General features: G+C 49.1%; 2 protein-coding genes across 2 annotated transcripts; one reads left to right on the forward strand and one right to left on the reverse strand.

Annotated features, from left to right (window-relative positions):
* Window positions 1-277: 277 nt before the first annotated feature.
* LOC149367854 (uncharacterized) lies at window positions 278-1190 on the reverse strand. The gene has a single exon (XM_089567425.1). It carries the CDS (start codon window positions 1173-1175, stop codon window positions 288-290), a length of 888 nt encoding a protein of 295 aa, XP_089423551.1. The 5' UTR covers window positions 1176-1190; the 3' UTR covers window positions 278-287.
* Window positions 1191-4653: 3463 nt separating this feature from the next.
* Window positions 4654-18263, forward strand: LOC149367855 (uncharacterized). Its single transcript, XM_089567426.1, has 2 exons — window positions 4654-4805; window positions 15647-18263. The coding sequence occupies exon 2, from the start codon at window positions 15660-15662 to the stop codon at window positions 18261-18263; it is 2604 nt and encodes an 867-aa protein (XP_089423552.1). The 5' UTR covers window positions 4654-4805; window positions 15647-15659.
* The last annotated feature ends 6493 nt before the right edge of the window (window positions 18264-24756 follow it).

Raw genomic sequence — 24756 nt, forward strand, 5'->3', positions numbered from 1 at the left:
TGATTGTTAACTGCGATGAAGACGCCTCCTCCTCGAGCGGATGTGCGATCTTTGCGAAAAAGGTTAAAATTCGGTAAGTCAGCAAGAATTTCAGCATCGGTGACGCCATTAGTGAGCCATGTTTCGGTAAGTATCAGCAAGTTACTAGCAGATGAACACACAAGATTGTAGATGATTTCGCATTTCGGAAGTAAACTACGTATGTTTGGGAAAATCGCCGAAAAGGAAAGATTAAGCTGGGGGGTGACAGGCACATGAGCGGCTGGGAGCTGGCGGCGCAGCAACCGCTATGGTATCTCTTTTACAGATTGCGATGGTTCGTCGAAGATATATCGTCGGGAACCGATGAACAGGGTTTTGTATCGCAAAGAAAAACGGTTAGTCTTGCTTTTGGCAAAAGTAACTAGGTATTTGCGCACATTGCGAACGCGGCGTGAAAAATCTTCACCGACGGAGTAGTCAGTGTCCTTGAATTTGCGGCCATTAGCTAGAATTTCGTCCTTCGTTTTGAAAAGTGCGAATTTGGCAATTAACGGACGGCAGCGATCAGGTTCGTGGCGCCCAAGACGGTGAGTGCGGTCTATTGTTTTGGGGTCGAGGGTGATGTCCAAAAATTCGGAGCAATGGCGAATTAGTAGCTTTTCAGAGTCGGCCCACGTTTCAGATGGGTCAGGGTCTGGAATGTTGTAGAATATGAGGTTGTTTCTTCGTGATCGGTTTTCTGCTTCGTCTATATTATCCTCGAGATCATAGAGCTGGCGAGTTGCCTGGGTGGTGTGAGTGCTTAGGCCTTCTATCTCTGTGCGTAGTGACTGTATGGTTTGGTAATGACCTTCAAGCGCGCTGATGCGCCTGCTAAGATCAGAAATAAGGTTTTTTGTTGTTAGTAACTGGTTTTTGAGGTCTGTAACTTCCGCGATTAATGTCGACTGACCGGCGGACAATTTTTTAAGTTCCGTAACTACAGTTTCGAGTGAGGCAGGGCCGGGGTTAGTCTCTATGTCACCGGACAACAAAAGCAAGGAAATAATGACATCAGAACACTCATTGACAATGGCAAGGCAGCACTGCGGGCTCGGCAGCTGTATCAAAAAGTAATTGCTAGATTTCTTAGCGTAAAGACAACATGGCTTACTAACCTGCATGGCGAGGCAGAACGCGTTAAGCGACTGCATCGTGGCCCAGCCACCGAGCCCACAGAGCGACGTTGGTGGCCGAAGCTGCTTAAAAGCTGGAGCGGAAGAAGATGTCGATGGCGATGGTGTTTCCAACTGTCTGTCGAGGGTGCAGTGCACTGGTGAGGTCAGCGCACGATCGAGCGAAGCGGTGATGGCTCAAGAATGGCGCAGATCGGTTCGGTTGAGAGCGGGCGTCCATTCCGGCGAGATGTCCGGTGGACAGGCAGCCAGAGGGGCGGGGAAAAGCATGGTAATCCAGAGGGGAGCGATCACCTGCATGACGAGGTAGAACTGGTTAAGCGACTGCATCGTGGCACAGCCACCGAGCCCACAATAGAACGCTATTTTTCGTATCTAGGGAATTTTTTTATTGCAAATTGGGGAGAAGCAGCGTTGGAGGTTGGCAGCACTGCTCCTCGGTTACTTTTGGCAATGGCGGTACGTCATAATGTACGATCTACAGCCTATATCCGTGACAACGCTTGAGTAGGCGCGTAGACACCAGCCGGACCTTGGCATAGAGGAAGGCAGCGTGCGATGTCGATGCCTTTATCTCCTCCTTGTTTTTCCGAGAACTGGAAAAAACCAGGACTCGCTACCAGGGCGGGCATGCCCGCCCTTGCCAAAGTCATGCTGATACCCGCAAACAAGGAAGGGGATGGAGGGGCTCGTTGTAAATATGACAGAAGCCAACAGCCACAGAAACCAATTGGGCACAGGGGATTTTTTTTTAATTTATTTCTTTATTTTGTGGTGTTGATCAATTTAGAATATTACTGAATATGTCATCGCTTAAAGCTAATTGATTAGAAAAGCAGAAGAAAAAACAACCACATGCCGCCGGTGGGATCCGAACCCACGACCTCCGAATTACGCGTCCGGTGCTCGGTGTCACGCTGCGCGTGAGCCTTATTTTCCGCTCTGTTTCATAGAATAGATGCTATGAAACTAGACATTTTCGGCGAAAAAATTAACTACGCAGGTGAAGAGAGAATCGAGCGACACCCAATGCTTATCTCCCTGAGTAATTCCGCGAATATGTTGTGCTGGGCACGCGTATCACACGCGCGTGCTTTACGTGCCGCTTTCTCGAAATGCGGCCAGCAGCGAAGCCCACCCGCGATCTCGGGTCTAGCAGCGCGACAGCAGTGGGTTGCGCATTATGTAGAGCTTTGAGTACCTTTAATGTGATTCAAGTTGGGCTTCAGGGTCGGCTTCGCTGCTGGCCGCATTTCGAGAAAGCGGCATGCAAAGCACGCGCGTGTGATACGCGTGCCCAGCCTCCAATAATTAAACAAGCTCAACAATTTTGAAGCCTCCAGCGAAGTTTCTAGAAATGTTAATAGCAAAGTTTTTAGTGATAAATCTGCAAGGTATTTTCTGCTAGATGGGCCGATGTAGATAGTATATCAGACGTATAGAAATGATAAAAGCCAGGAGAAAGTAACGATGAGGGGTTCAGCGGCTCGCAGCTTCCCCCCCCCCCCCCCCCCCCGCCTTTTTTTTTGTGCGCTCAAGCGATATAGGACCACAGCCGATGGTTGCACATAATACGCATTTGTCATAAAAGAAATCATGCATAACATGTGGTCCAGACCCCGACAGCATAAGCTTTTGAAAATTCATCCTTTTATTATGCAAAGCCTTGTACAGTGTTGAGGAAAAACACAGCGCACTCCTAAGACACGGACAAAGAAAGGCAAGTCCGTGTCTTAGGAGTGCGCTGTGTTTTTCCTCAAGATGAACTACCAACTAGCCCGCTCTTGCACCCTTGCAAGCTTGTACAGTGTGCATGCCTTCACGGCACTTGAAGTTTTCCTGGCTGCAGCTCTCAAGCTTTTTCTGCAGATTCTTTACTTTGTTATTCCTTCGGGCAGCTACAATTTTTTTTTCGGATTCCTTCTCTGAGCAGTTTCTTTTTGTGAACCCTGCAGGAGATACAAACCTCTTGTGGTGAAAGTGCACTTTGCACTTTTTTGAATTCCAGTGGAGAGAATGGTGTTGACTCTCTTGGCAAGTATGAAGCTTGTCAACTTTTTTCAAGAAATCTGACAGGCCATCCGGCGTGGGGACGGGCACATTCAGGAAAGCAGTCGCTCTACGACCGTAAGCGCTTGCTGTCGCCAGCCTGTCACAGCCTACGGCTACACATTTTTCAATTGTCAAAGTTTTGTCAGACAGCCTCAAAGAGAGAAATGCAGCCTGGTCATTGTCACCGCTGTAGAGCACTATCACGCGCCAGCAGGGGGGCAACTGCACATGTTTCAGTTCATCATTAGCAGGTGGTTTAACGCCCGAAGATTCTGTAAAAAAAAATGCTCATATCCACCTGGAAATTCTTGTCCTTCCGTGCATTCGACGTAGTGCTCTTCATGCATAGGGGCAAGTTTTTCCCGCCTTTCAATGCGCCTTTTTTCAGGCGGCTTAGATAAATATGACGGGAGATAGGGAAAAGTTCTTGGTACGGCATTTTTCGTGAGGCTCCACTTCCCTCGCAGAATTTCCACGGTTTTGCCCTCAATTACGTGTGTGAACGTTTTCAGCACGTCTTGCTCGTGAAAATGCCGGTCGCACACACTCGACTTTGCTGAGAGGTCCTTGTCCGCACGTGGAATGGCTCTATTCCACGCAGCCAGAAGTCTTTCGTCGCTCGGAGGTGAAAAGTAATGCCGGCCTGAATTGTTCTTGTCTTTTCGATAGCCACTCGTGCAGCCGGGCACACTGCACGCCGGCATGGTTCCTCTCAACAGCACAGCCCACAAATCATCACACTTGCACCGAACACACACGACACTCGGTCTGCTTGGACGGCGGCAATGGCGACTTGTTTTGCCTGGATTCCTGGAGCCTGGTACGACTGCAGCGCCACTCACTCGCACGTGCGGTGGCAGTTCCGCGCATCACAACGGAGTTTGAAAACTAACCTGGTTCTAGTAACATTGGCGCCGTCGGCCAAGAAATCCCAGTAGGCCTTGCAAAACCACGTGACTTCCTGCACGTTTTTTGTCACGCGGCCCGGATCAACGTTTATATAAACGTTGGCCCGGATAGCGAGGGACTCTCCCCATGGCCTCTCCTATGGTTTCCTTCATCCATGGGTACCGCCGAGATGCGCGTAGAGCAGAGCCATCTGTTGGCAAACCGAAAAACCAAAATGACACGTGCCTGCACGCGGATTGGTGGACGCCGGCCGTGCATTGTCACCCTAGCAGGGTGACAACGCTTGAGTAGGTGCGTAGACACCAGCCGGACCTTGGCAGAGAGGAAGGCAGCGTGTAATGTCGATGCCTTTATCTCCTCCTTGTGTTTCCGAGAACTGGAAAAAAATGACTCGCTTCCTGGACGGGCATTCCCGCCCTTGCCAAAGTCATGCTGATACCCGGATGACGTTGCACGTGGGGCTTCCTTCTCGCACACTACAGCCTTCTCCCCTTCCCCTTGGTTTGGTCTTCGGAGGACTCTCTTCACACGCGCTTCCGCGCCCAGTCGCATTCAGCACTTCTCCGGGGACGGTCAGTCGGTGGACAGTGACACCCGCATTGACGTGCAGCATCGCTGACACGTCGACTGTGGAAGGCGTCTTCGGCACAGCGCGTCACACTTCATCCTGCCTGCCAGACCTGCACGGTGAGCGCGAATGACTTCCTACCAAAGTGTTATTTGTTGCGCAGAGCGGTTCTAAAGATTTTCCTATAGCGTCCAGGGTCTCTCACGTAGAAACGATGGGTTTGTACCGGACAAAGAGATAATGTTCGTGTTTGGCCACGTTTTTCGCTCCAGCGCGTAGCATGACTAGTGCAGGCCGCAGTGGGAGACGAGTATCTTTTTAGACACAGCGGCGGCGGCCTTTCTCACTGCTCCGCAGACAGCAAAATGCTGCCTCTATGACGCCGAAAGCATTAACAGCGCTGTGTAAAACTTAGGATTGTTTTCACTCTATGAAGTCGTGAGTGTAACTGCCTTTAACTGTTGGGTGCGCTTGACCACGCGTGCTGCTTCGCTTGGCTTCACGGTTTCTCAGACTTGATTAATAAAGAATGCTATGCAGTTTGTTGGTAGCAGACTATGTTTTCTTGTCTTGTGCGTTTTTTTTTCTTTGTCGCCTTAAGCAAGGGTGTATTCTAGAGATGCTGCCATGTAATTTTCTAGCGATAAGTAATACGTTGAAGCTCATATATCATTTTTCTCTTCAGTGCGTGTTTATTTATGAGTGTGCACACCACGTGCATGTTATGGCTAAGGAAAGAATACTATCCTTTGGTCCGCAGTCAGAGTGGAGCCCCGCGACGCAAGTGTCATTCCACAGCAGAATATTGTCCCGAAGACGACGGTGACGAGGCCAGCGCGTTTATATAAAAGATAATACTCCTCCTTTACCGCTCAGCGAGAGAGCGACCGCGCGAGACATCCGTTGCAAGTATACGATCAGATTTCAGGGGAGGAAGTGGCGGTCAAGCGCATTGTATCATCGACAGATGCTTTGTTTCTCGGCGCGGGCGGACACAAGCCTCGTTTACTGACCTCGCTGCGTGGCGCAGTCACAGGGCAAAAGAACAAAGGCCGGTCTCTTTCGCTTCCGTGCATAGCTTTGGTTGCAGGGCCAGGGAACACTGAGCGCGAGGAGGGTCTCGGCCATGTCTTCTCCGTCCACGTGGTCCGACTCACCTGCGCGATGATTCACGTCGAATTGTTAGCAACGGTCAAGTTAATAAGACCTGACTATTCCGAGTAATAAGAGACAACAGGCGTTGAAAGACCCGGCTATTTTAACTGGGATGTTCTGATTTCTGAATTATCAACGGCCCCATTTCGTAGGCCATTCTGGCAACTTTTAAACCGCTTCCACCAACAGTCTCGGATACGATCAGTTTTGCAGCTCCACTGCCCCGGTTTCCTTATATTCCTGAGATTGCAAGCTCACAGCTTGCAGTTGTCGTGCTGATTAGATTTAGTGAGATAAGATATTCTGCACAAGACGGGTCATGGTTACACAATTGCATGGCTTCGGGACGCTAAAGAATGGCGCTGCTTTCTTGAACCCAGCAACAGAACGCACACACGGTTAAATTCACAGTACGATCGTTTTTGAGGCGCATGCGGACCGGCTTTGTGTACGCAGACGGCAATCTCGTATTCTTCCTCGAAAAGGGAGAGGAGAGACGTCCCTTTATCTGTATGGGAGGGAAATTGTTGAAAGGACACAATAGAGCCGAGGCGCGAACGACAGGAGCGGGTCGAGACAGGTGCTCGTCAAGGGAATGCATCATTGTAACCTTTGCACAACTTTCCTTTACACTCTACCTCAAAAGCTGGGAATGTCCGGCGGGGCTTCAGGTTCACGCAGATTCGGGGGCAGCCCCGCACACCTTTTCGAAGGACACAGTGCAGGGCTGCTGACACATCTCCCCTCGCGCTAACCCCTTCAGGCAGCAGGGCAGGAAGCGAAAACGTGTCTGTGATCGAGGGTTTTTGGCTGGAAAACATCTTCCTGTAAGCCAGCTTTCCCGCAATTTTGCAAGTTGTCCATTGCTGCGCCCGTCACTGCCGTCCGTGCAGCGTCACAGACACGTGTCGCAGCAAAACGTGAAGATAACTTGCGGTAGAAATGTCCACATTGATCGTGCCTCACTCGAGATATGTTTAGCTGCGAGATTTTTTGTAGAAGGCAAAACCGCGATCGGCTGTCTTAGCCATGGATCTCGGCGCTGCCGAACCCTGACGTCCGTGACCGAAGTTACAGCAAAACTTTGCAACAACGCAGGCGAGCTTTATCTGAAACAGCGCCATAAGAAACTATATACGTTTGCGCTATTTCTATCCCAGGAAGTTAAAAAAGTCATCGCCCCGCGATTTTGTACAACTCGTTCGATCGCAAGTCGGTTAGTTTCGGCTAAAAACCGCGTATTATGCAACCGTTCTCACAACGGTCTTGGATTATTTTTTTTTTCACTGCTCAAATTATGCCAGGAAATGCGGTATTTGCGGAAGTTTTTGCGATATAGAAAATGTCATACATGGCTCCTTCAGCATAAGCATAACATGAGGTGGAAGTTGGTAAAGTGACATGCAGCTCGACGCCTCCTGGTTGAGGCTGGGAAAGAATAAGTCTTATATTCACGGAAACAGGTTACATTGGCTGTGTATAGTGGTTGTCTCAAGAAGGATTTGTAGAAATATGTTTACCGGATGAAAGCTATGATGTCTCAAAGTACAGTGAAATAAAAAAACAGCATTTAAGTGTGTGTGGGGCATACATGAATATGTCCCTTCTCGTATAGCCTTACAGTGATGTTTAAGGTTTTTTTTTTTTTTTGACGAGACAAAAAAATAGGGATCGTAACAGCGATTCTTGTTCCCGAAGCAGCAGGTAAAGGTAAAAGCATTGTCGACACACCTTGTTCTATATAAAATTTTGGAACATGCTGTCTATTGTTTACTAGCAACATCTTCAGCAAATTAAAGCTTATTTAATTGCCAGTTTTGTTTTCAAACTGCCAAATTTCCCTTTAGGCGTACCTTCAGTTAAAGTGACTTTGCCCGGAACCTAATATGTTTGAAGATATTTGTCTCGGCTATGCCTACTTTTGTGTTTCATACAAAGTGTCTATGTGAATTTAAACCGTGCTAAAATGGCTGCATGTAATTAAGCAGACAAACATTGTTCTGCGGCCTGCTCTTGCAAGTTTATGCACCAAGACGATAAACCACATTAGGACGTTACAAGAAAACGACTCGCATTACTAATGCAAGAAAACCAGCAGCTCTATGAATAATTTAATATTGAGTTCAGGTTTGTGATTCTCCATGTATTCCACTGTTGTCAATGCAAGAAAATCTGTGCAGCTGTAATCTGACTCCGTTCAGGACGACGGTACTGTATGTGCGATTTTGGTCTCATTATAGAGGAGAAAGAGGCACTGTTTTATATACTTTGTAAATATTAGCCCTGTAACATATCTCGCTAGCCATTTAAGATTAGGATAAGGACGAAATAACACACGCACACAAATGCCACATGTTAAAAATAAAGAGGCACCGACCAAAAAGGTGTAGTCAATATGACAGACGTTTCGGCTTCCACACGGAAGCCTTGTTCACTGAAGGAAAAAATTTCCAACATAAAGCTTAAGTACGCTGCACTAATCGCCGCAGGCATCTAGCGTACGCGGGCGGCAGATTACCGATTTTACGATTCAGCGTGTGATCTGTTGTCTGTATAAACAAGGACTCCAGATATTGGCGTGACGTCCAGTTTTTCTCACGGCCGATAACTGCGGCCTCTTCCCAAGCGATACTGTGCTTCGCGCTTTCGGCATGGTCAGCAAGTGCGTTGGAAGCCACCTTCTTGTTTCTGACGTCATTCTTGTGATCTTTCAGCCGTCTCTCGAAGTTTCCGCTTTCCCCTATGTAGGAATAATCTGTCTGAGCAGGGGATTTTATAAATTACGCCGGGAAATCTTTCCTTCTTCATCTTGTCTTTTACGACCACCACCTCATGACGAAGCTTGCACGCAGGAACGTGGGCTGTATGCACATCATATGTGCGAAAAGTTCCAGCCAATGACTCACTCACGCCTGGCACGTAAGGGATGGCAGCTTGTGCGCGGCAAGGAATGCGAGCGGGCTGAGGTGGCCTGGCTGTTTGGCGTATAACAGCATCCACAAAGTGGTTTGGGTAGCCACATTCGTTGAGTTCGTGGCGTACTTGGCATAGGTCAGAGGCTTTATCCTGAGGCTCCGAGCATATTCTTTCCGCACGTCGGACGAGGGTAGAAACGACGCAGCGCTTGTGGCAAGTATGGTGGACCGAGTTAAAATGAAGATACCGGCCTGTGTGCGTGTCTTTTCTGTGCACCTTGAATGACATTCGGTCATTGCATCGCTCAATCATAACATCCAGAAATGGAAGACGTCCAGAAATCTCCTCCTCGACCGTGAACTGAATGGAATCTTCCATGCTGTTCAAATGGTTCGTGAAAGCAGCCAAGGCATCCTTTTTGATTATGCAAAAGCAGTCGTCAACGTAACGAAAATAGACCTTCGGGCATGGCTGGAACGAAGCCAGAGCTCGGCCTTCCAATGCTTCCATTGTAAGGTTTGCTGTTGTGACCGAGATTGACGCTCCCATGGCAGTGCCGTGAACTTGTTTGTAGACAGTACCCCGAAAGACAAAGTATGTGTTTTCGAGGCAGAACTGCAGCAGCCTCAACAGGTCCGGTAGCTCGATAGGTGTTCTGGCACTCAGTCCGTCGTCGTTCTGAAGAACTGATCGGCACACATCCACAGCCAGATGCACGGGAACACTCGTGAACAGTGATATGACGTCAAACGACATCATGACCTCGTCGCTGTCGATCGTGACCTCACGTACCTTTTCAATAAAATCGAAAGAGTTCCGTATGGAAGTCTGACCCTTGCCGACGAGTGGCGAAAAAACCTTGTGCAAGTAGCCTGAAAGCCGGTACAAGAGAGAGCGGGTAAAATCCACTATTGGCCGAATTGGAACGTTCAGCTTGTGGATCTTTGGGAGACCATATAATGCAGGTGCAGACCCGTTGTGACAAAGGAGTCTGAAGTACAAGGACTTGTGCTGAGGTGGAACAAACCGAAAGACGTCAGCCAAAAGCCTTTGAAGCTCTCCCTCTACCTTCAGTGTGTAAAAGCCACATGTTTAAACATACGCACCTAGCATTTTAACCATGTAACATCATGGAAGTCTCTGAGTTGCTTCACTTGACCCAGGGCAGGAGACAAGCACAAAGGAAATACACATATGGGCTCGTAGTGAATGTCCAGCTATACAGCGTGTTTCACCGAAGACTTTACACAATTATTTAAAATAGGCTTTTTGAGTCAGAAAAGCGATTTTTTCGGCATAGCATTGTCAGTGTTGTGATGCATCAGAATACAGCTAAGATGTTAAGTTTCAGCTAACTATGTATACTTCGTTTTTTGAGTGTGTGTTTCTCTTCCTTTTTTGTGCATATTATAAAATGTTTGGTTTATGGTTAATTGATATTTATTATTGTCTATTATTAATTATTTTCTATTGTGATAATGTTGCTCATTGTTTTTTACCTTTTGTCTATTCGGCCGCCGTTTCCATGTGTTAATCGGGGTGTAGGCCTTGTCAGGAGGCATGCTTGGTCTACCTTCTTTAGCCTCACCTCGAGGACATATTGTACATAATATGGCCAAATAAACATACTATTACTACTACTACTACTATGTGCTAGCTAGCAGGCTGGTGAACTAATATTGAAAGTTAACTTTTTAACTATCACTGTCGGGCTTGCTAATTATTGAGAAGCGTGTACTGCAAGTAATAATAGTATCAGGTTTTAGAATTTCCAAAATGTAGTTACCCTCGGCGCTGTTGCCCAACATACTTTGGCTATTTCGACGAGGTGCACTGGACAGGTTGCTTTGCCTGCAAGCTTCTCGAAAGCGCATGTATTTTGGCGCGATGTAGCCCAACTTTGTTGGGCCATAGAGCTTATGGTAACCGCGTTTTAGAAATTCTAAAAACTGATGTGGATATTACTTGCGGTGGGCTACATGGCTCTTAGTAATTAAGGATCTTAGCAGTAATAGTTGAGAAGTTAACTATTCAGTATTAGTTAATCAGCCTGCTAGTCAGCACGTCTTTGCTGTAATCTGATGCATTACAAAGCTAACACTGCTACGCCGCAAAAATCGCTCTTCTAACTCAAAAAGCCTATTTTTGAAAATTGTGTGAAATCATAGGTGAAACACGCTGTCCATGCAGTGCATGAATTAAGCCATGCAGAGATAGCCTGAGCATAACGTAGAAGTTAACCGAGACGCAACTGTTGTGTAAATCTGCTTTGATAGTGCTTGAAATAACTTATCCGAAAAATTCTCAACGGATACGTAACACATATAGGATTGTATATGTTCGCCGTCGTGAGTAAAGGAATAAGTATTTTATTAGGCCAATTTATTTTAATATTGATTTAATCTCAACCGCCATAATTGTCAGTGCTGGAGGGGCAAGCCCTGAAACGGTGTACCAAGTAGGAGCTAGGCGGCTCATCATTTACTGCATGTGTTTCTACAGTGACCAGTTTGAAGAACAGGACGCCAGTAAGCAACAAAGCTGGGTGTAAAAGCAGGTACAAGATCACATTCAGCCTTATGTGGTGAGAACAAAAACTGATGCCGAAATGCAGTCGGGTGAGTCGAGACGCAACAGTGTTTGTGCTTTTGTTGTGGGAGGAACCGTTAGTTGTAACAGATAATTTGCTTATGCGGTTGTATAGTGTACAAAACCTGCAGCTTCTACATGCACTGAAGTAATTTTAAAATTTCACTTTAGTGCAGGGACAGTGGAGCTTCAAGAAAGAATAAGTAGCTTGGTTTTGAACTGAACCCCGGGCTTCAGCAAAGTAAGCTTTGAGTCACACATGGCATTAGAATAGGTCAGCAATGTTTGTGCGGGGGTTTTGGAATCGAATAACTAAGCTGGTGATGCTCAAGGGATGTGAAAGCGTAAATCTCCTAGACTGCGGGAGTGTAAAAAAGGAGCCAATGTCACTGAAGTCAAGGAAAGCATGTGGGAATTTTTAAAAAACAAAAATACTCCCATATGGTCTTCTCGGCTTCACCTACTGCTGCGTTCTTCATATATGTATTGATACGAGCGCCTCAATTCCCTACCCTTGTCTACCAATTATAATATGGGAGCTTGCACTACGATTAATATGATCGGACCATGTTAGATGGCAGCATCAATGGCTCGGTATCTTAACAAGCATGCAGTTATTCCTATTTTGGCAAGGCCTTATAAGTAGACAAAATGTAGTTATGCTCACAGTAAGGGCTCTTACTACAGTCCTATTAACATTAGCAAAAAGGCCATTCTCGAGCATGCACATGGTTGTTTTCGGAAGGTTGGGACGCTGGTATTGATTGCAGACCACAGTAATCAATGAGGTCTAGTCAAATGGCACACTGAAAGAAAGGTCATTAATGAATGTAACAAAGAAGTGACAGTCGATTTGCGTAGTTAGGCGAAATACTAATTAGGTGCGCGAGCATTTCCGTGTTCACTTCGATTCCGGTGTTCAGATCCAGTGTTCACGGATGGCAGTTCTTCGAGAAGCGATAATGGGTTAATGTCCACATGTTATGTGGAATTGGTCATCTTCTACATTCATAGATCCCTGGGAGTCTTCCTAGCCCTCCTGGCGCAGCGGTGCAGCGGTCAAGTAATGCGTCGCTGTCCTTCTATGGCAGGTGCTGCTGCCATTGGTGGGACTCTGGTCGGGTTGCCATTCAGGCTGCTCTTCCCGAGCAGCCTTTCACAATTGATTGAGCTACCACCTTATGCAGGGGGCAGTTGAGCAGCCTGCCACAAAACCGGCTTAATACAAACACACAACGGCTAAAGGCGGGTAATGGCCACTATCAGTGCTACTACATTAAAAAGGGAAGGCCCCATGACAATACTTTTAGGGTTGCCTGAGATTCCAAAAACAACGGCAGGATTAGTAAGAGTTAGCATGGGCCAACTGCTGACAGCTGGCTTGGATATCTCCGATCCAGTCCAGAAAAGTGGGATGCAAGTTAAAGCGTGAGCACTTCGGCTTTATACTACAAGGACTTTATCACGTGCATTCTCAAAGAGAGCAAGGTGCCAGTGCATGTCACGTAGAATAAAAATTTGTCTATCACAGGAATTTTTTTAAAAGGCGTGCCCATTTGGAAGGAACAATTCAATGGGCCACAACAATCTGTCATTGCGATAGCACATGGTGTTTTGCAGAATTAGGAACGCAAGTCATAGAATTGGAGCAATAGTTGCTGTGTGATGACTGGAAGACGCATTTGAGCGAGCTAGGGACAATTGCTAAAGATAGGCTTTTTGAGTGAGAAGAGTGCATTTTTAGGCACAACAGAACATCATAAACAAGATCAGACATGCTAACTAATAGGCTGGTTAACTAATATTGAATAGTTAACTTTTAAACTATTACTGTGAAGACGCTTAGTTATTCAGAAGCCTGTAGCCCACCGTAAGCAACATTAGTCAACTAGCCTGCTAGTTCCCACTTCTTTGTTGTATTCTGATGTACTAATCCGCTGACAATGCTCTTCCGGAAAAAAGCGCTATTCTCTTTTTTTTTTAATTGTGAAGGGTCTTAGGGGCCGCACCCTGTATATGCATGTACACACTGCTAACTGCACTTTGTTCTGCTGCTGTCTTGGCTATACTCCGTTTCATAGATAGCACGCAACGCAGCGGAGATTGCACAAGTACTGCGTCCGGGAAACCATATTACTCCGCCACGTATCATTCGTTCTTTTCGAAACTCCGCTCACTGTTTGGACGAAAATAAACAGCGGTATAAAACGATTTGGTATATTTGAAAATCGCAGTCGAAGCTGTCAGGCGCCCAGTGCGCAGGTTTTCTGGCCATAGTTTTCACGGAGTGGAAACTACTTTTTGGGCGCGGATTGAGTAGGAGTGGTTCGCCCTGCCAAGCGCGTATCATACCGCAACGTGTACTTTTTTATTTTCGAAGTCTCGACGAGTCGCTTCACGAAAATGTGGCACGAGGTAAAAGAAGTCAAGGAGGTGCCAGTCGCGGCACGTAAGATTTGTGACAATGAAATATGCCTGTGTTCGCTTTGGTTTTATGGCGAACTACTTTTTGCGCGCGGACGTAGCCTGCGCCAGCAGTCGCGCTAGCTTTGGCAGCGTTGCCTGCTATGTATGAAACGGAGTACCGTGCCACACGGCTTGAACAGTGTGTATACTCTAGGCTACTCTAGGCTAATTGGAGGCAAATCAACAATCCGAAACTGAACTAAGGCACGAGGACAACACAACTATAGAATTGCTCTCTGAAGGAGTGGCGGTGTCTGTTCTTTGCGGTCGTCCTTCTCCATAGCGTCGTTTTACCAGTTCCAGAGCGCGTATTTTTCAATCTGCTGTTTTAAAGAGATGATGTTATATAAAGCCGACTCTTATTTTTCAGCCACGAAACTTCTGTATCCCACAGCAGGGCAAAGGCCTCTCTCATGTGTCCCCAATTAACCCTGTCCTTTTGCCAGACCCCCCCCCCCCCCCAGGTCCCCCCGAACATCTTAATCTCATCCGCCTACCTCACTTTCTGCCGCCCCATACTACGCTTGCCTTCTCTTGGGATCCACTCCGTACTCTTAAGGACCAGCGGTTATCTCGCCTTCGCAATACATGCCCTGTCCAAGCCAATTTATTCCTCTTGATTTCGACTAGGATGTCAGTAACCTGCTGTTGTTCCCTCACTCACTCGGCCCACTTGCGGTCTCTTAACGTTGCATCTCTCATTACACCTTAATGTTACAACTATCAGGCTGATGCTGATGCTGTCAGGCTGATGCTGTGAACGATGATGAAAGAACAAACAGTGTCCGTGTCAGTGAAGTGATACGCGAGGAGGAACCCTAGCCGCTGAGGGGACCCATTAAAGCTCTCGCGTCATACCTTTAAGGCGGGGCTTAAAGATGCTGTGGAAAAAGGTGCTGCACTCCTGGGATGATAACGACGCCGCTTCACGAATATTCTCCAGCATGGATTTTTTTATTTTTTTTTTTGTAGACTCTGTTATCTGTAGTCAAAATCTCAATTTCAGCGTCCGCGCGTCTTTTCCTTTCCTCTCGTCACTTCTTGTCCTCTCAAAAGTCGGCTCTCCTTGCGCGCGAGTTCCCCGGCGAGCAATGCACCTGACCCTCCGGCGGGACGTTGCTTAATGGCAGCGGCCACGCTAGCTGCGTAATGCCTGAATGAATCTAACCAGTGTCCATCCCTGAACATAATTACGCCACTGCTTGGGACGGATGAGGGCGCGAGGATGAAAAAGCGGCCGGGAAGGACTCGCCAACATTCACGCGCAGTTGTGTGCTCTCTGCTGCGTGTAAGGGTGCATTATTTGGCTCGAGTGTTCATGACGGGAGAATGTAGTAATTGAGCGAGTTAATGGACTTTCAAAAAAAAAAGGCATTTCAGACCCCTGTTAGGTGTCCTCTCAATTTCTCTTTTCGTACCTTCTATGGTAAGTTAAATGGTTTGCACGTGACTTTATAGACTTAATGCCTGCACCGCAAAGCAAGCGCTAGTGTTCAGAGTAGAGGCACGAGGCGCTAAGCGGATTAAGAAAACCCTCAGGTTGTCATATGTTTCGGATTGTCACTGTAACATGTTTTTCCAAGCAACCCTACATTCCCACGTCGCCGTTGTGGGTCATGCCCATTTGAATAGTCAGGTGAATGAGGTAGTTCACTTGCGACGCGCTCAAACTGCGATACGGACGCTTTGCTTGAAGCAAGCATCATGCGTGCTTTACATTCATCATGCTGTGCGCTCTCTTGTTAATAGCCTGGGCGATAGCAGTAGGTACCTTGTTGCGCCATTTACGTTCCACCAACGACTTCATATACATCCCGCGATGCTTTGTTTGCAGGCTATTGCCCGCGATGCCCAAGCTGAAGCCCGCACCTGAAAGTGTTGCCATCAAAGGTGACCATGGGGTGGACCTTGTGCTGCCCACGGTAGCGGTGTCCGAAGAGGTTCAGGTTCCTGTGCAGGTGCAGGTTCCTGAGATGGCTGCGATTCCCGAAGACGAGCAAGTGCCGGATGCCGTCAGGGTGCCCGCCGCCGTCGAGATGCGCGCAGGCGTCGAGGAGCGAGAAAATCTGGGTGCGCCCGAAAACGTAGAAGTTCCCGAGGAGGCTGAGGTCCCTGAAGAAAAAGTGCCCGAAGGCGAGCAAGTGCCCGCTGAAGTCCACGTGCCGTCAGGTGTCAAGGATCCAGCAGGCGTGGAGGTGCGCGAAAACATGGCGGTACCCGAAGACACAGAGGTGCCCAAGGCACCATCATTGCCACTGAAAGAGATGGACGGATTCTGCAGCCGGTACGTCGGTCTAAGAGTCTACCATCGTCGACCATGCACGGGCCGGGAAGATCGTCTGTGCCACATCGTAAGCAACTTGAAAGCTTGGAACAGCTTCTTCTGGGACGTCGGGCTGGAACTACAAGAGGACGCTGCCTCCCAGCTCGTCCTCGCTACGGCGGAAGACGGCACATACAAAGACCAGCCGGCCACAATGAAAGAGAAGCGGCAGGCCGCGACACTTTTGTACCATCTGCTGACGAAGCACCGGTGCGTTGCGGAGGTCACCATCAACGACGAAATCATCACCGCCCATGAAAAACTCGTGTGCCTTGCAATTCGCGACGCGCTGGGTCTGAAGAGGATATCGTTGGAGTTCATAGCACCGAATGTGGTTATCTCCGGCGCCCTTGCAGCGGCTATACTTTCCTTGACACGGCTGGAATCACTCAACCTGTTTGTGGACACAAACGGGCACTTGCTTGCCGATCTTGCGCCTCTGCTCGCGAAAACTGCTACCATGAAGACGCTCATAGCTTTGGAGGTCCGTGTGCAGGGTGCGGCGACCGGCACCTTCTTGGAAGGGCTGTTCCGGAACAGGAGCATCACTGACCTGTCAATCACGTCGAGGATTCTCAACGGTGGCAGTGCATCCTACGGCATAGGCAACCCGCATGTCGCTCTTGGAACATACCTGAGGCTGAATACGTCCCTGAGATCAGTGTTTATAAAAGACGCTAAATATGGTCCAGACATGGACGTCTTGACTATATGCGATGCCCTGGCTACTCACAAGGTGCTGGTTAGACTTAAGCTAGAGGTGAGCACACTCAGGTTGGAGTACGCCACTGCAATAAAACAGCTTCTGTACACCAACAAGACGCTCAGGTACTTCCGCCTCACGTGCACCGTGAATGACGATGACGACGTAGTCTGTAGAGGTGAAGAAGAAGAAGAATATGGAGAAGAAGAGGAAGAAGAAGAGGCCAACAACAATGAATTTGCAGAGGGGGAGTGCCTTCGGTGCAGGATTCTCCACTTGAGTGACGACGACCATGTAAAGCCCTGGATCTCCGCTCTTCTCGAGAACGAGACGTCCATCACGGAACTGAGATTTTCAATGTGGGGCTTTAGTCTGTTAGAGTGCCAGAATTTTTGTCGAGCGGTGTCCGCCAACAGGTCTCTCAAGAAGGTCATCCTTGAAGACCTCGGCAGCCATACATTGGAAATCTGCAGAACCGTCGCTGAATGCGGCCTACAAGACAGAGTCGTCGTCAACAGCCAGTGCACCGTGGACTACCCGGGCAGAGGCCCCTGTCGGTGCAGCCCTTGCGTCGGGCCGTTCGGCCTGCTCCAAGCCGGTGCGGACACAATGACCTTGCCTCGCAACCTCACGAGCTTGACGCTACGAGTGTACTCGCTTTTGCGCGTTGTCGGTGAAGCAGAGCCAGCCTCACTGCCCATCGTTCAGTTTATCCAGGGAGCGACCTTCATCGAAGATCTGGTGCTATCTCTGGAACGGGAGTGCTGTACCCAGGGCTGGAATCTGTGTGGTCCCGCTATATGCGATGCCGTGTGCAGAAATCCGAGCATCAGAAGCCTTACTGTCTCCTTCCCCGATCGGTGTGGCTATGACTTGGCACCGTTGGCCATCCTTTTCCACCGAAGCCGAGCTCTGCGTTCCTGTTCGTTGTCACCTAGCGACGACAAATCCTTCACTGCGCTCATCACGGACCTCTCAAAGCCGGAGCTTGTGAGTAACTACTCTCTCCAGTACCTGATATTTGCCCATAGCGGTAATGTGAGGGTGAGAGAGCGTCTGCACATCCAGGACGTCCTGTGCAGGAACCGAGCCTTGGCAAAGCGCGCTGCTCGCTTCGTCACCGGCTCCCGCGTGAAGTACACTGCGGAGGCATTCGAGAAGGTCTCCGCCTCTCCTACCTTGGTAGACGAGCTGCAGGCGACGGCGTTCGTTGAGAAAGCTGAAGCAAAGCAACTGATTTCCCGGCGCGTGCTCCAACTTCAAGACTTCACAGAGTTCATGCGCCTCACAGGCGTTGTGCAGGACTTCATGGAGAGTAGTAGCACAGGTGACGGGAGGATGCAGCTGTGTGACTTGCCCGATATTTGTCTACGTCGCATACGGCATTTCTTGAGCTTGAGCAACGTGTTCGTTTCCTCGGAGTAGAATGATGCCATGCTGAATGTTATTCTTGTGTGTCCCGTGGAACTTTTTGCTACGTTTTTGCACTGTATAAAATCTCACTCTCTGTATAAAATATCATATTGCATATATGCATTGTATAAAATAACACTCACAAAAAATATACACTATACGCCTTCGGTGTTCTTTCCATAAGTTGCTGTTTTCTCCGCGCATAACAGTAGGCAGCTGTTCTGAACAATGTGTTTCAACACCGATTAGAGGTCTCTTCGGTGTTTGTGGCATTTCCTAACCGTTGACTTCGGGTGGATCCGAAAAGATCGCAGCAGCCCTTCCTTTCTTTCTCTCTTTCTTTCTTCCTTCCTTTCTTTTGTTTTTTCTTTTCTTTTTCTTTCTTTCTTCTTTCTCTCTTTTTTATTTCTTTTTTCTGCCTGTCTATCTTTCTTTCTTTCAGTCCTTCCTTCCTTTCTCCCTCTCTTTGTTTCTTTCTTTCTTTCCCCAAGGTCGTCCAGCTTGACAAACAGCTGCATGCCTCAGCCTGTTGATCTTTTTAAAAACGAATGCATTTATATTGACTAAATAAGGGCTCACTGAGTGACCAGAAACTGCTTTGGAAATTAATCTCCAAATAAATGTCAGGGCTTGGAAGTTTTCATATTTGTTGCAGCAGCGCAGTGATGACCCGGCCCAGACGCCTATGTTCCAGAGGCAGTGCTTGTAAAGTCCTGTACTATTTCGTCCTTGATCTTTTTTTTTTTTTTAACGTCTTTATTTCTGCATTTAGTAGGCCGATACCTTGCGGCAGAACTAAGGTGCTTCATGGAGGTTGGGGTGGGGGAGTGGTTAAGGGTGGGGGTGAGGATGGGGGTGGGGGTGAAGGTCGGAGTGCGGGTTGGGGACTGGTGTCCACTTCTTCCTCGAGGTAGTGTCGTCCCGAGGTCGGCTCCGCGAAGTGATGGCCTGGCCCTTCATCTTCCTTGAAGTAGGAAAGAAAAGTTCGCCAGAGCCGGAGTGCGTCTGATGGCCCGATGTGCGATGGCGGATCGACCCATTCCTGCAGGGTTCCAGGTCGAAGCCCGCCCAGGGACTTGAGTGCTCTTTCCCGTACTGCGTCAAAGGTAGGGCAGCTCCACAGGAGATGTTCGGCCGTGCCTCTGGCAGGGCACGTCGGGCACTGAGGAGTCGGGTATGAGCGCGGGTTTATGAGGTGCAACTTCGCTGGTGATAGAAGCTGGCCGGTCTGGGCTCGGCGAAGGAGCACTGCCTCCACTCTCCTTAATGCGCTATGTGGACGGCGATATAGTTGCTCAGGGTTGGCCAAGTGCTGGAGTATGCTGCGACGATAGCGTTGTGCGCGATGCCATGTCTCCGCCCTATCCATATGGGGCGATGACGGGTGCGCAACGTCATCAGGGGGCCAAGAAGCGGAAACGAATGTGGATCCAGGCAAAGGTGCGGAAAGAGCTGCTGCGCGCGCTGCCTGGTGTGCCTTTTCGTTTCCAGTGATTCCTTCGTGTGCAGGAATCCATTTGATAATGACAGTGTAGCCCTCCTCTCGCAGGCGACGGGCTTCTGTTCGAATAGTGTTGAGAACGGCATAGTCAGCTCCCCCTGCGCGGCAGGCGGTGTACGCTGCTTGTGAATCTGTGTAAACATGGTAGGTGCAAGGAGCCGGATCTTGTCTTTCTACTATTCGAGTAATGGCAAGTCGTATGGCCATGAGTTCGAGATTGGTGACGGTGTGTTCCTCGGAAAGCCGTTGAACTACTGAGGTATCTGACACAGAATCGTGACAAGCTATAGCGGCACAATGTTGAAACTGAGCGGCGTCCGTGTATAGTTGGATGGCTCCTTCCTGGGCTAACTTGTATGATGTCTTATCGTGCCGTTTGGCGGCAGCTTTGCGCCTTTGAGGATTAGCCGAACTCATATTCTTTGGTAATGGCATACCATCTACTAAGTCGATCAGTTCCCATGGCGGGGCAGCGGACGAAAGTGGCTCTAAGTTGTCAACGTTGTAGCCTAATGCCCGCAGGATCTGTCGGCCAGCCGCCGTTGTGGAGAGACGGACTCGCTGGGCTAGCGATTGCTGCTCTGCCAGATCCTGTAGGGCATTGATTTTGCTGCATGCGTGTAGGTTCTCTACTGGGCAGTACTGCGGCAGACCAGTAACCAGGCGCATCGCCTTGCGATTGATTCGCTCAAGCTGAAGGCGTTGGGTTGCGTTAAGCCGCATGTACGAATATGCGTACAGGATTTTTGATGTTATGAGTGCCAGGGTAATCTGACGGAGCCCCACCTCCTTGATTCCCCATCCACGCGCAGAGACGCGGCGCATAAGGTGTAATGCCTGATGACAGCTATGCATCGTGTTGTGAAGCCAGCTTTTGGCTCCTCCATCCTCGTCAATAAGCATGCCGAGTATACGGATTGTTTGTTTCCGGCAGATAATTGAGTGCCCTAAATGAAGAGAGATAAGTTTGCGTTCGGCCTCGGCTCTTACCCGCGAACCATTTAATACAACCACATACTCGGTTTTTTCGGGAGAGGTTTCCATTCCACACTTCTTGATGTATTCATGGACGGCATTAAGGCCTGTTTGTAGGGCTAGTTCTTGCTCTGCAGGGGACCCTGAATTAGTCCACAACGTTATATCGTCCGCATACACGGCAAAATTAAGACCGGGTATCGACGACAGCATTGGCGGGAGACCTGACATAGCAATGTTAAAAAGAGCCGGTGATATGACAGCGCCTTGGGGGACACCTGTTTGGTTATGTTGCCATTCACCCTGAGTATCTCCAACCATTACCGAGAAAGTTCTTTCTGCAAGAAAGGCTTTCACGAAGCGGTAGAGGTTGCCGCCTATCCCCACTTCCTGTAGCCGGCGAAGTATGGTCGAGTGGGGCACGGAATCAAACGCCTTTTTGACGTCTACCCCAACAACCACTCGGAGCTGTGCGCTGCTAGGGTATGCGAGAACGTCGTTATAAAGCCTTCTGAGAATGTCTTGGGCACAGAGCCCTCGACGAAATCCTACTTGCATAGGAGACAGGACGTTGTACTTGTCTAAGTACCATTCAAGTCTTCTTAGAGCCATACGTTCCATGACCTTACAAAGGTTGGACGTCAGCGATATTGGCCTGAGGTCTTGTAATGTTCGACTTGGCTTGCCAGGTTTTGGAATTGGTATTACCACTGACTTCTTCCAGGCAAGAGGAAGATCACCGTTGGCCCAGTACTTGTTCATCTCTTTCAAGAGGGCAACTTTATGTGACTTGGGAAGGTTCAGAAGTGTTGAGTAGCGTATACCATCCGGCCCTGGGGCGCTATTGTGATTGGAGTCATACAGAGCTGCCTCCAGTTCGTCCAACGTGAAGGGAACGTCGTAATCGTTTGATGTACCTGATACGGGGTCCGCAGGCAAGACATCTGCATTTTCAGGTTGGGGAAAAAATACCTTCCCTGCTTGTATAGCTAACTTCGCCGGGGAGACATTCAATTTCAAGGCCATGCATTGGGCAGGGGAAATTGGCTTCTTGCGTCCAAGGATAGCTCGAAATATGTGCCAGGCCTTCGATAAGTTAGCTGCTCCATTGAGTGAGTGGCACAGCAGCTGCCAGTCTTGGAGAGCGAGCTGCAGAGTATACTTCTCAACTTCTTGACTGATGCGAGTGAGAGCACGCCTCCGATGGGGTGTCCGGCCTGATCGGCGATACGCCTTGAGAGCCCGAAGCCTACGATTCCACAGATTCAAAAGGTGGGAATCCGGCTTTGGGGCATCAAACTTGACTGAAAGCTTCGTTGTAGCTTTCTTCTTGGCATCGCTGATCTGAGTAATGAGCTCGTCTAACCCTGTGGGAGCGTTCACCGTACCGAGCATTCTACGAAAATCGTCCCATGAGACGTGCTCCTCTATTCGACGGCGTTGTTGCCGCTGTAATGACTTTCGCCCTCGAGGAGCCCATGAGACCACCACGGGATAATGATCACTGCCCATGACATCATCAGCCCTCGACCATAGGATCTCACTGGGATGAGACACTAGTGTCAAGTCGGGGGAAGTGTCTTGTTGACCTTTGTGCTGGCCAAGGCGAGTAGGTAGCGTGAGGTCGTTGGCTATGGTCAGTTTCGCTCTGACAATTTGCTGCCAAAGGTGCCTTCCCCTAGCATCTGAGTGATGATATCCCCAGCTGCTGTGCATGGCGTTAAAATCACCCCCAACTACAACGCGATCCTGGGGATATATCCTTAAGAAGTGTTCTACAAAAGACATATCTACTCGATATGTCGTAGTACCGAATGATCGCGCATAAATTGAAAAAACTAAGGCTTGTTGGTCGCCATCTAAGCTAAGCCGTACTCCCGCTACCTCCTGCGTCTGCGTGCACCACGCGGAAGTATCTAGTTCAGTGTGGGCCGTGCGCGACAGAACAAGAACGCATGCCTGCCCATTGGCTATTGGAGGCGCAGATCGCGATCCTGGCCCGGGATGCCGGTGCTCTATGGAAGGGGTGCAGTAAGGTTTGTACCCTATTAGATTGGGCTTATTAATGCCAGTCTCCTGAAGCAGGACAGCTAGAGGAGGCGTTGGCGTGATGGACAGTCTCCTCTGAAGTTCCGCTTGTTTGCGACGGATTCCCCGGCAGTTCCATTGCAAGAACCATATAGGAGAGTCCGAAGCAAAAATGTCATGTGGTTTCGCGCTAATTCCTGCCATTATTAAACTGAAAGGTACGCGGCAGTGAAGATGATGTGTGCCCAATTTCGGGCTCTTGATTCGGAGAAACCTGTGACATTCCCAAGAGTGGGAGCATACGCTTGATCACCTCGGCAGTGACCAGTTCGATAATGCGCGTGAGCTGGTTTTCATCTAAGTGTAGCGTACGCGAACTATCTTTTGCAAGATTCGTTTGCGCGTCGCGTTGCGTATCACGGAGTGTTTCAGCGTAAGCCCGATGAATGCGCGCTTGCTTTGGTGCCATCGCGGTATGCTCAAAAACTGCGGTTAGAGATGAGGTGGCATTCCTTTGACTATTGCTCTCAGATTGTGTGGAGGGCTTGTGCGCGCCTTGCCGTTTACTTTTATGTTCGCTGTCTCGTGTCTTCTGCTTCGGCTGACTTTGTAGTGGAGGGAAGTCCTGATTAACAAGCACAATTGACTCCGAGGCTGATTGCTGTGTACTGACAGGGCTCTTGGGCGCCGTCGTCGACACCGTTTGGTTACCACGTAGAATCTCGGCTTGTTGTTTGCGTTCTTTTCGTCGCGATACTCGGATACGACGGAAAATGCCATTCCTCAAGGTTTTTGTGGCCTGCCGCCGAGCAGGGCACTTTGGGTCCGTGGCTACGTGGGGACCTCTGCAATTGCGGCATAGTGGTTCCGTCGGACAAACCTCGAGGTTTCCATGTGCAAGGCGACCGCAGTACGAGCATCGACGTTGGTCGACCAGTGGACACGAAATTGCCCTGTGTCCGATTTTGTGACAGGTCTCACATATGATAGACTTCGGGTGATAAGGTGTCACCGGAAGCAGTATGCTGTACAGATGAATTTTTCGGGGAAGTCTAGAGCCCTCAAACGTGATTAGAGCTGCTCCGTTCTTGCCCATAGGCCTGGCGTTTATTATCCTGCACGAGTAGCACGTGAGGTTTGCCATGAGCTGTTCGCTTGTTAACCCGTTGGCACGATAAATGACCCCGCGTATCTGGCCGGGGCGTATGGTTTCATAAGCTTGGATAGGTGTCTCCTTTCCAGAAATTAGGAGAGACTGCAGTCCAATCAGATGGTCTCTGGCATGCATATGCGATATGTCGACAGCAAACTGATTGCTTCGTTCAAGGGGCCGTACTTGAAAGCCAGAGTGAAAATGAATTTTCCGAAGCTCATTAGCAACAGCTTCGTGCAGCCAGTGTGCGGGGAGTGTCCCTAGTTGTCCAGGTGAGGTTAGCTTAATTATCACAGTGTATTTAACACTGATTGGATCGGCGGCTGCGGCCTTGTTCTTTCGCCTAACAGGCTGCCAATAATCTTCTTCAGTATGATCATTATCAGCCAGTTGATCGATTCTGCCCATAGGGGTGACTATGGACGCTGAGGCACAGCCTAGCGATCGATAATGCGCATCCGTGAAGCGAGCATTTATAGCTATCTGCGAGTGGGCATGTTTTACGCCGTGTCGTTTGTTCTCAAAGCGAGTGCTTTCTTGAGCCATCCGCGAGGTGCCTGACCCTATCCTAGGTTGCTTGGCAAATTTCGAAAACGGAAAAGTGCAAGATCCTACCTCGGAAGGGGCGCTTCCCGGCTTGTTTTCCGTGGAAAGAACAGAGAATGGGTTGGAGACAGGTATCGTCGCAACCACTTGAATGGCTTCGTCATCTGCCATGCTTTCGTCGGCGCCGAGCACGGCGTCAGGTTGGGCCGCGTTATCTGTGCCGCTGCAAAACGATGTTACCGCGGCGTCTTGCCGAGGCTGCTGCGAAGCCATGTTGGCGGCTTCGGCGGTAGGCGTATCCG

Source organism: Amblyomma mixtum, chromosome 1 (assembly GCF_055824585.1).
Source record: "Amblyomma mixtum isolate Tamu chromosome 1, ASM5582458v1, whole genome shotgun sequence".
Classification (NCBI taxonomy): domain Eukaryota; kingdom Metazoa; phylum Arthropoda; class Arachnida; order Ixodida; family Ixodidae; genus Amblyomma; species Amblyomma mixtum.